The sequence below is a fragment of the Kogia breviceps genome, chromosome 3, assembly GCF_026419965.1.
Source record: "Kogia breviceps isolate mKogBre1 chromosome 3, mKogBre1 haplotype 1, whole genome shotgun sequence".
NCBI classification, from domain to species: Eukaryota; Metazoa; Chordata; class Mammalia; order Artiodactyla; family Physeteridae; genus Kogia; species Kogia breviceps.
The window spans coordinates 41900080-41912427 of NC_081312.1; the positions used below are offsets into that span (position 1 = coordinate 41900080).

The following is a 12348-nucleotide window of genomic DNA, read 5'->3' on the forward strand; positions in this document are numbered from 1 at the left end:
AATTAGAAGGAACAGAAGGAAGAAGCAAGGCGGAAAGCATTTCTCCATTGGTTGTAGCATGTGTGGGTACCCAGTATTTTTCTAGATGCTGAAACACAAATTTTTTAAAAGGGGGAAAGAAACAGAAGCCTTATGAAGCTTACATTCTAGTGGGGTGGGGGAGATTGAAAATAACAAGATAAACAGTAGAACATGTAATATATTCAGTGGTGATAAATGCTCTAGAGAAAATAAAACAGGGAAGTGGGATAGGGTGAGTGTATGTAATGCGGTCTGTGTGCCATTTTAAACAGGGAATCAGAGAAGGGTACAGCCCCAAAGGCTATGAGGAAGTGTGATGTGCAGATATCTGGAGAAGGTGGCTGCAGGCAGAGGACATGCTGAGCATGCGGGTTCTGAGGCAGGACTGTCCTATTTGAGGAATGACAAGGAGGCAGTGTGGCTGCAGCAGAGATGGGGGAGAGTGTTGAAGGTTCTAGGGACTCAGCTTCCAGAAGCAGATGCTGACATGGAATTACGAGTGCAAAGGTTTATTAGGGTGTAATGCCTATGAAAGGACTGGGCACGGGCCATTATGTAAACTGCAAACTCTCTGAGGAACTCCAGAGCAAGGATCGTCCATTAGAAGAGGCCTGCCTTGGGCAGAAATGGCTATACCCTTGTACCATCTCTTTGCTCACACAGTTAGTTGGATGCCACCCCTCAAAGAGCATGGTCTTGGCTAGATAGCCAAGGCCACTCTGAAGGAGCCAACCACACTGGAGGCTGTCAGCTAACCACACTCCTTGCCACAGGACAGTGAATTCTTCCTTGAGGGTAGATCTAAAAGGGGCATCCCCAGCCTTGCCACACCTTGTGAGAACTTTGTCTTTCTCTCTGCATGGGCTGGGAAGCCAATAGTAGGTTCTGAGTGAAGATTATTTATTCTGAAATAATCTGATTTTCATTTAAATAGGTTCACTCTAGCTGCTATGTTGAGCAGAATTTAGGAAAGCACTGGTGGATGCAGGAAGACCAATTAGCAGGCTAGAGCAATGCACCAAGTGGTTCAAGTAGCTTGAACCAGAATGATAACTGAGGAGGTGGTTGGAAGTAGTCAGCATCTCAGACGTTTTTTGAAATAGAGCTTACAGAGTTTACCAGTCATACTTAATGGTAAACGAATGGGGGCAATCCTCTTAGAGTCAGGAATAAGACAAGGACACCATTTAACATTGCATTCAAGCTTATACAATGAAATTAGGCAAAATAAGTAAATTAGAAGTATAAGACTGCAGATGAGAAAATTTCTGCAGACAGTCTGCTTGCCAGGCTGTGTTCTCCCTGCAGGACTCTGTCCACCTGTGCCTCATTTACACAAAGTCATGGACAGATGGCAGCCTGTGTGCCATTATTATAAATCCCTTTTACCCTTGAAAATCATCATCAACAACCCGGGGCACATTGGAATCCCATTTCTGCCTTTAGTTTAGTGGCATGAGGAGCCCAAAATGGAGAGGAAGCACCCTCAGATTTTGGTTTCTGGAACCATTATTGTACCCTTGATAGAATCATTCTTCTCACCAGTAGTAAGATCTCTGGACTGACAGAGCCAAATTCACAGGGAGGGAGAGCAAAATCATTAGGTTTAATAGTGAGAAGGCCCACTGCTACTTGGGCCCCTGACCCAAAATTCCCAAGGAAAACAGCCCTGAATATTAGTCACTGGTTCAGAATGTAAACTTCCAAATCTTGAGAGGTGTTTTCTTCTAGGCAGTGCTGTGACTAAGTCTTCTGTAAACCTGGCTCCGATACCCAGGGGCCTCCGCTACAATGTTCCTATCACAGCTTTCAAAGCCTTCTGCATCACTCTGATCTAGCACTGACACATTGATCATGGTTGTATCTGTTGGGTCCTTCAACCCTGTATCTGGCAAGGTTCAGTCAGAGAAACAGAGCTACCAGGAAAGGGGTTTATTAGAGGATTTGACCTTCTGCCATTGTGGGAGCTCGTTATGTAGTCTAATGAGTCTTTCAGCTTTACACCTGGAGCTGGGGCCCAAAGGCAGCAGGGTAGGCAGTTGGGAAGGAAAGATGGACAGGAAGTGGAGAAAGCAAGGTCAAACTGGAAGTCACAGGATGAGCAGAGCTCATGAGCTTGGACTGGTACCTGCATTGGCCTCTCTCCTTTCCAAGGCTTCAACCGCCCAAAATTACAGCAGAAGCCAGAGCCTTTCATCACTGGGCTATGTATGCACGTGGCTCAGGACTCAGGGAAGCTGAGGGAAGATTTGAATGATCTGAAGAAGCTGTGGGCCTGACAGGTCACCCAACTCCAAGAAGCTGAGCCAGCAAACACCACTTTGCCTGAACTGCAGCAGCATCTGATACCCAAACCCTGACTCCAAACATAAAACAAGAGCGTGGTTTCTTGTCACGGTGCTGCTGGCAGCTTCAGCCTTATGGAGGCAATGGGAATGAATTAATGCATTCGCATGCCCCGTAATCCCCCCAGGCCATTCTTTTTTACAGAATATAGTATAGATATGCGTTTCTTAATACTGCAGTCTGGAGAATTTACTCCTGATTCTGCATAGCAATACTTTTATATTACAGTGTTTTATGTATGTTTTTGTCTTTCTGTATTATTCATAAGGATTCTAATGGTAATTTGGAATGGGAGAGCATATCACTGTATTAATTAGGGTGCGAGCAAGGTGCTGTATCAAAGAGATGCCAAAATGCAGTGAACATAAGCAAGATGTGTACTAAAGGGTTAACAATCCTCGATCCTTTACTGGGAAATTGACCTTGGCGTAATTTTCTGGCTCTTCCCTTAGTAGCCTGATAAAGATGGATTATCAGGCAACATTGCTTATATAGAACAACTCTTTATTAGTATGCTGCATCTTGACCAGGAGAATAACTAGCAGGAAACCAGAGCATTGGGCTTTCCTGGATTTGGTGCCTCTTTTCAATGGGCATGTCCTTGTATGGACCTAGAAGCTATGCCCAAGAGATGTTGGTTCCAATTTAAACATGGGGCTTCTAGGCCAGGGAGTCCTTCACATCTACCCCTGTGGATCTGCTTCTCTTGCACTAAGTTACCACTTTGGTGGGGTAAATGGAAACTAGCCTCTGGTAGGCTATGTTGTGAGGGCATCTCCCTCTGGGGAAGCATGTCTAGCATTGCTCTGCTGGCCCTCAGGGCTTCCTTTAAATTATGTGTGTATGCAACTTAGATAAAAATAAAAAGTAAAAGTTTTTAAGAGTAAACTGGGTCAATTATGGCCAGTTTAAATCTTTGAGTCTGAGTATCTATTTAAGACAGATACTCAGATAGTTCTGACATGGTCATTACAGAAGAGAGATATTTATTTCTCTTTCCTGGTATAGGCTGAAGAGAAGGGGTGGAGGGCTGGAAGGGTAGCTCTGCCACCCTCGGCATGAGACTAACATCTGTGGGTCCAAGTGGCAGCTTCCATTCTCATCCTCTTCCAGCCAGGGGAAGGAGGAAGGACCCGGGGGGCACATACCCCTTCCTGTTGCAGGGGCAGGACCCAGAAATGGCACACCCCACTTCCGCTCACAAACTCATTGGTCACACCCACCTGCAAGGGAAGCTGAGAAATCACTCTAGTTGGCAGCCATATGCTCAGCTAAAACTCAAAGAGTCCTGATATCGAAGGACAGGAGAGTGGATAGTAAATGTCAGTTGTCTGTCTTTGCCTTAGTCACTATTTTAAATCCACCCTGACTTTCTAAGAGAGATTCAACTATATTCCACTTGAAACTAAATAAAACCTGAGTTTGAATAAATAAGCAGGCATTTTCATGTTTTACTTTTGGCACTTTTAAACCGTTTATTGTGGCATCATATCCATTTATTTCTACCCCCTTCCCATTTCTTACTCACATCTGCATTTCTTAGAGCTGGTGTATATTTTGTTTTTATGCCTGTTCTTCTTTTTTCACAAAATATGATCAATCAAGAGAAAGTTTCTCAAATGTTTTTGGGGTACACATTAGGTAGCAGTGATAGAACCATAGCAGTACAGCTATAGAAGTGAAAGGATCTTTGGAGAGCCCAGTGAATTTAATCTCCTAACAGTATAGATTGCCAGAGAGTCAGTGAGTCAGCCAACAAATATTTATTGAATATCTAGTATGTGCCAGATACCTTTCTATGCACTTTAGGATAAGAGGAGTCCAGGACAGACAGAACTTTCCCCACCAAAGAACTTATCTTCTACTCTAGAATACTGTGTGAATTCTCCAAAATCATACCTCACAATCAGCTTTACTGTCTTTAAAGCAAAGATTCGCTGAGGAAACACAAATTAACAAAGAAAAGGAAGGTGAACTAGTCGAGTGTCTTCCACAGCTTCAGGAGGCAGAAGAAGAATATATGGACAAAATCAGACAGTTTGAAAATCTCATTGATATTCTTACAGGTACATATGAAGCACTTAGTAATTGAACTCAAGCCCAGGTAAGGATTTCACTGTTGTCTGCTAACACAAAGTGGATCATTCATCACAAGCCAATGGTGAAATTCTCCCAACTTCTCCCATCACCTTTAACTCTCTATTCTCTAGTTTTTGCCTCTTCTACTAATTTCCTCTTCTCTGCACCACAATCTTACTGTTAACTCTTGTCAAATTCCTCCTTTTCTCTTTTAAAACTGTTTAAAATTAAGAATTAGTAGCAACTATATTATATGGTTTCTCTCTGTACTTGGTAGAGGTAGAACCAACTCCTTTATCTCCTGCCATGTGGAAAATTTTTTGTTTCTTAACATGAATTTACAGCTTGACTTTAATCATTTTCCAGCTATGACTTTAATCATTTATAAGGTATGTACTCCTTAGATTTTTTTCACTAATTTGCCCCTAAGGCAGAGATAGATAAGAGCTTGTCTCAGATCTGGGGGCTTCATAGAGAAGATGAAATGTGTCTGAAAGTATGCATATTTTGCATTTTATTACATGGCACACCATGTGTGTGTTTAATATAGAAAATATTTTCTCCATAAAAATTGGATGTGGTCATCTAACCCTGAACCCCAAATTTCACAGATTCAGAACCATCCCTAGAGGTGTGAGTCTTGTTTTGAATTTGGGGAGTAAAGGATCATTATCCAAGAATTTAGATTATTAAGCAGGACAACTTCTAGAACTTCTATCTTCTAGATGATGGAAGAAGTGCCATTGGAATCAGGCCAGGACCAAAATTACAGAAAATTTGCATATTTTTTACTGGAATGGGAGTAAAAAATGTGCACTGTGGTGGGACTGACTGGCTGGCAAAGATGAATATGGGGATAGGAATTAAAGCAGTGTGTCAAAACAGGGTAGTCATATGGAAACCCAATATGGTCAAATGTGAAATAAACAGATATTCAAAGTGAATAGTGGTAATTTTCAAGGAAGGTGGATTTTTTAAGAATATAAGACTATTATAAGAAAAAGTACCTGGGTCTGGTTCCCATTCCTCAGTTGATTTTCCACTTTTGCCACATTTTCATTTAGTCAACTCAGTTAGGTTTTCTTGTTTTTTTACCACTTTTATCAAGACTTGCAACATATATGTACTCCGTTCCCAATTTTCTACTCCCCCACCCTTCCTTCATCCCTTCTTGCACTGGGTGGAGGATATAAGAAACACTATGAGTATAAAAATAAGCAATATATTGCAGTATATTGCAAGAACTGATTCTCTGAAGTCAAAGAAAAGGGATAAAATACTGAAGAAGGTAGAGGAAAGAGAGGAGGGCAGGAGAAAAGAAGGAAAGGGGACATAAGAGCAATGTGCTTCAGAGAGTAGGAAAGTATACTTCACCTGCCAGGAGTGAAACTTACAGAGGGTAGACTATAAAGGCTCAGTACACATAGAGAATAATGTGGTGACTTGTGATTAAATATGATGGATAAAACACATGCATCTATCTTTGCTCCCTAATAAAACTTCATAAAATATGTGCAAAAGATTTATTTAAAGATATAAACCCACAAGTACAAAGAGACTGGCAGAGAAGACATCAACAGATAATAAATAACAGCAAATTGTTGGAAAGTGTAATTGGATAGAGGTATTAGCAGAAAAAGAAGTTTAACTAGCAAGAGCTCACAGAGAAGCATAGCATGAGGACAAGAAGTTCTCTCTGCAGGACCAGGGAAGTCTTGGACATTGGAGGACAGGGATACTGTGAAGCCTGAGATGAATCATGGGGCTGAAGATTTGCTGAAAGTCTTTATAGTGAGCAGTTAGACCTCCAGGTCAAATGTCTTCTTCTGTGCCACTGACTGACTATTCCTACACGATGCCAGCAGAGAAATTGGGCAAGAGGGTTCTAAACTTCAGGATATCAGATATGGCTGAGGGCAGAAAACAGGTGATGTTCTGAGACCCCCTTCCACTGCTCAGCTTGATGAAGGCTGCCAGCCAGTTGTGTTATAACTCTTCTGTGATCCCTTCCCCACCCCTGAAGATGGTTGGATTCTTCCCCAAGGACACTGAACAGTTTCAAAGAGCTCCACAGAATCTAACATTAGAGAGCCCCCCAACAAAATGGGTGATCACTTCCTGATCACTGTACAGTGAAGTCCACCCAGGAACCAAACCTTTTAGTCCCTCACCCTTAAGTAGGATTAGATAGTCAAAGATCATCAGACATCTCAGGAAAAACTCCAGCATGAATGACATAAACTAAAGCAGATAGAAAAACAGAACTTGGTGGAAACATAAACACAAATACCATAAGAATATTTTTAAAGATAAATTCTCAGGGAGTATATATTCTCTCTATATTATTATATATAATATATATTCTCTGTATATTATTCAGAATATATGTTCTCTCTAGTATGGAGAATATATCTTAATGTATATTCTTAGAGAAATTAGATACTGCATTTATGAAAAAAGAACAAGATGCTTAAAAGAAAGAACAAAGAACAAAAAAGAGCTCTTAAAAATAAAAAATATAGCAACTAAAATTTTCGAATTCAATAGGAGGATTATAAGAAAAGTTAAGGAAATCTCTCCAAAAATAGAACAAAAAATGAGATAACAGGATAAAATGGTAAGGAAATTATAAAACTGTTCTGAGGTGTCAAATATCTGACTAACAGGAAGGCCAGAAAAAGGGGCCAGAAAAAAATGGGAAGTATAAAGTTATCAATGAAATATTACAAACATATTTCTCAGAACTGGAGAATATGAACTTCCTATTTTAAAGGGCCTGAAAGGGCCTTAAAGGGCCTGTCAATCCCCAGTAAAATATATGAAAGAAAAGACACTAAGCTACATCACCGATGGATTTCAGGAGAAAAAGAAAAAGAAGATCCTAAAAGCTTCTAGAGAGAAAAAGCAGATCTCACACAAAAGATTAGTATCAGAATGGTCTCAGACTTCTTAACATCAATATCATAATAGAATTTAGAAGACATTGCCCTCAAAATTTTGAGAGAAAATAATTTCCAACATTAGATACGCATCCAAACTACCAGTCAAGTATAGATTTAGAATAGAGATATATTTAGATATACAGGATCTCATTTACTCTGTCTCAGGAAGCTACATAAAATTTGCTTCAACAAACAGAGGAAATAAGTCAAGAGAAAGAAGAAGGTATGAGATTCAGAAAGCAGGAGGTCCAACATGAGGGAGATGCAGAGGGAAGTCCCAGGAGGTCAGCTGTGCGGCAGGACTAAAGAAAAATGTACAGAAGGTAGTGGGAGAGGGTAGAGAAAGGGAACTGATGGATTACCTAACGTGTTTGACCACGTGGGAAGTAATGTTCAGAAAGATTTTACAATTCTATTATAGATTTTGATATGAATTAATGACATGTACATGGAAAACTAAGCAATTTTTTTAGAAAGTGAGGTAATTTTTACCTCCAGGAAAAACAAGAAACTATATAAGAAAGGAAGTATAATCATACTACACTGTTTGTCTCATCAGTGAATAATATTTACATTGTCATAATGATCCAAACAGTTAAAATTCATTTAAACAAAATCCACAACTTCACGAGTAGGTTGAGGGAGGGAACATGGAGCTGCGAGTGTGGGCAGGAGGTGTAGGGATGGGGGCACGTGGGCTGTGTCCTCCTCTACTATGTTAGGAAGCGAGCCGAAGAAGTTAAGAAAGAAAGAAAAAAGTTTCTTAAAGAAAAAATTTTAAGAAAAATAATTTTTAAGAAAATGTAAGAGGAAAGAGTTAAAGTGAGTTAAAAATGGTTGATTCTGAGGAGTCAGACACAGGGGTGGATGCAGCATTGGGGGGCAGCTGACTTCCAGTGTTTGTTATAAGCCTTATCATAGTGTTTGGCTTCTAAAACCAGGCATATGTCTTATTTTGATTATTGTCTTTTAATTAAAGAACATTGTCGGTGGTTATTTTTTTTCTCTCTCTCTCTTTTTTATAGCACAAAAGCAGGAGCAGAATTTACTGAATGATCACATTTCTAAATTGTCAAGAGACGTTTTAAGATACCTTAACAACACGGTAAAGAGTCAATATATTCATTCTTTTTTCTTTTATTAGAATATTGGTATATACAGACAGTGTTACTTACCTAGCACATTAGAGTTTTCAAGAAATTCACATTTTTTAAACTTACCCTGTTAATATCAATGTTTTGAAATTTTTAGTCACAACATACACATAAGTATATAGATATATACATATACACACATATATATACGTGTGTGTGTGTGTGTGTGTGTTTGTGTGTATGTAGAGAGAGAGCAACTTCAGAAGCAATGAACATGTAACCTGGGACTTCCCCAGTGGTCCAGTGGTTAAGAATCCACCTTCCAATGCCAGGAGCGCAGGTTCGATCCCTGGTCAGGGAATAAGATTCCAAATGCCATGCCGCGTGGCCGAAATTGAAAAAAAAACAAAACAAAAAACTGGAAAATCACTGGGGAGGATTCAGTTTCCTTATTTAAAAGGTAGAGATTGGAGTATGCTTCTTAAGGTTCTTTTCAGATCTGTTATTCTGGTAAATTCCTATGAAGACAAGGATAAGTGGGCCAAAGTAGTGGGTGTGGAGGGGGTGAATGAAATGGGAGCAGGTGAATAGATGCTTACTACCTTTTCAAGTTTTATAATCAATACTTAATGATAAACATATGTATGTGGAGTTGGTTAATTAAAAATAAAATGTATTATTTGAGAGTCACTGATCTCTAACTTTCAGTGCATTATGGAAATAGAAACATATGAAGGGGAAAATTGCAAGTAAGTATACTATATATATAATTCTATATTCTTTATAAGATGCTGCTAGGGATGATTATACAATATACAAAGATTATGTGATTTTTAGCAGTATAATAATAGAAAACTGCCTAGAGAATTCAGTAGAGAAAACTGTAGAGAACTCGGAAAAATCCATGAAGTAATATTCTTCTTCTTTTGAGAAATATTAAATCCTCACTGAAAGAGCCTCAATAAATTACACTCCCTGCTTCCCCATTTTTGCCAGGTAATGTTCATATGTCAAAGTATATTCTATTTTGTGAAATTGTCTCAACAACTTAACTTTGGCTCTTAACTTGGGATCCATAGACTCGTTTCACAGAGTCCATTCGCTTTGGAGTTTATATAAAGTTTTTCAAGGGAAGCTGTCCATAACCTCTGCTGATGGTCAAGGAGTTACAGTTGACCCTTTAACAACATGGGTTTGAATTCTGTGGGTCCATTTATATGGGGATTTTTGTCAATGAATGAGTACTACAGTACTACGCGGTCTGTGGCTGGTTCAATCAGCAGATGTGAAACTGGGGATACAGAGGACCAACTGTAAAGTTACATGCAGATTTTTGAGTGGAGGGGGTTTGTGCCCCTCACCCCTGCATTGTTCAAGGGTCAGTTGTAATTAGAAGCCCTCTCTGAATGTGGTCCAGGCAAACTAATACACTGGGGCCCTGCTAGTTGAACTCTATGCAATAACTGTGGGTTTTATGTTTGAGCAGAATAAAGTGAAGCAAGAATTAAAACAATTAAGAGATCACGAAAGCCATAAAATCAAAGCTCATTTTGAAGTTCTAAAGCACTTAGAAAATGAAATCTATGTACATCATCTAAAAACAGATGATTTGCTCCTGGAAAATAAAAGATTAAAAGAGGTAAGTTCAAGTGCACTTCACTTTGCACAATGGTCTTGGTTGATTGTCTATACCTGCACTAGTTACAAGAGAAAAAGAGAGAATAAATCTTAAAACTTTTTAAGTGAAACTTAAAGTACACACAGAAAAGTGCCCAAATCATAAGTGCACGGCTTAGTGAATACACTGGGTAACCAACACTTAGATCAAGAAACAAAGCATCAACAGAATCCAGATATCTTCTATTGTGCCTTCCTGTCACTAACCTCCTAACAAGGGTAATGCTATACTGACTTCTAATACCATAGACGAGTTTGGCCTGTTTTTAAACATTATACATATGAAATGATACAATATGCACTCTTTTGCCCAGCATTATGTTTCTGAGGTTCATTCTTATTACTCAGTGAAGGTATGATTCATTCATTCCTTAGTTCTGTATTGTATTGTATTGTATGTATGTATTGTATTCCATTGTATGACTATACTACAGTTTATACAGTCTATTGTTGATGGGGGTTTAGAGAGTTTCTAATTTGGACTATTACAAAGAGTGTTGCTATGAACATTCTACTACATGTTTTTTAGTGCATAAAATTACGTATTTCTTTTGGGGAAACATCTCAAGTGTAATTCTAGAGCCATAGGGAGGCATATGGTCCACTTTAGTGCTCAGTGCCAGTCTCCCAAAGACATTGCACTAACTGCCACTCCCAGCAGTAGTGTATGAGAGCACAGTTGTTCCTCATTCTCTATGAAACTCGGCCTTTTTCAATTTAATCATTCTGGAGGGTGTATAGAGGTGTCCCTTGGTGGTTTTAATTTGCATTTTCCTGATGATTAATGAAGCACCTATTCATAGGTTGTTGGCCACTTGGATACCCTCTTTGTGAAGTACCTGTCCAGGTCTTGTGCCCATTTAAAAAGTTAGGTTGTCTGTTTCATATTGATTGCAGCTTTTTTTAAAAGCAAAGGAATTTGTTCATCCAACCCCTAAAATTAAGGTCTCAATCTCAAATGATTAAATTTTACTTATTTATACTTGAGTTACTTATTTGAATCTGTCACTCACTAGTAACCCTGTGTGACTTTGGGAAGATCACTTAACTTGTGAGCTTCATTTTTCTCCCCTTAAAGTTGGAATAACTCCTAAATTCATAGTGTGAAGGTGACTTCTTTGTAAACTGAAAGTGCAAAAGAAATGCAATTTAAAAGATATTTTTTTCTGGTAAACCTTATTGACCTCAAAGGTCAGGATCTGTATCAATGTATTTCAAGAGTTTTGCACAATGCCTCACATGTAAAGGGAATTCAGTCCCATTCTATGCTCACAATAGCCTGGATAATATATGTGGATATTGTATTATGTCCCTTTTATAGATTAGGAAACTGAGTCTCTTTGGGGTTATTTTGAATTTTTAATAACTGGAAAAATAAAAACAGTCCTACAGCAGTAAGACTTTAAGTAAGGGGAAAAATCTCTTTACCTCTTTGAGCAATTTTTTTTTACATTGGTTAAATGACAACAATTTTCCCACTAATATCATGTGTTTTTTGGTAGAATTAAAATGGCATAAGAGGTACTAATGTACTTTGAAAAGGTAGATGTGCTCTGCAGAGCACAGGTACCATCAGCAAGAACCTGCACACATCTGACACATCTTCATTCTTCTAGCCCTTGAAACAACCTTGTAAGAAATTTCATCCACCTGTGAAATATTCCACCAGACTGTTTCTATCAAGATGATGTCGATTATTTATTAATCTAACTGGAATTTTCATTGCTATTTTGGCAATGAGTGAGCAAATGGACGACTGACTATGTTAAAAACCGATTCTAAAAGTTCTGTTTTTGGATTCAAGGTCCACCTACTAGCCCCTGGGTGACCCTATGCGTTTATCTTATTCACTTACCACTCTTTGTTTTAATGATCACATCCCTTCATTCAACAAACATTTTAAGCATCAGTGAGTCCCAAACTCTAGGGAAGGCACAGTGAATGCAAATATGAGTAAGACACTGTCCCAAGCCCTTAGGAAGCTCACAGTCTAACCGAAGAGGTGGGTATACAAATGGATAATTACAATTTGGTTGTTAAGTGTGACAATCTACACAGGGCGCATATACAGAGTTACCCAGAGCAAGAGCACCTAATCACACCACGTGAGGCACTCCAGGGAAAAGTCTGACAGGGTGTCATTAACATAGAGGTAGGATTTACACCTGGGAGATGGTGAAATTCCTCAG

General features: G+C 39.0%; 1 protein-coding gene across 1 annotated transcript in view; it reads left to right on the forward strand.

Moving 5' to 3' along the window:
• CCDC175 (coiled-coil domain containing 175) overlaps positions 1 to 12348 on the forward strand; it is a 75218-nt gene that overhangs the window by 50931 nt on the left and 11939 nt on the right. Inside the window, exons 14-16 of the mRNA XM_059059660.2 lie at positions 4295 to 4433; positions 8414 to 8493; positions 9969 to 10121. Coding sequence (XP_058915643.1) covers positions 4295 to 4433; positions 8414 to 8493; positions 9969 to 10121 — 372 coding nt within the window. The remainder of the gene's footprint in view (positions 1 to 4294; positions 4434 to 8413; positions 8494 to 9968; positions 10122 to 12348) is intronic.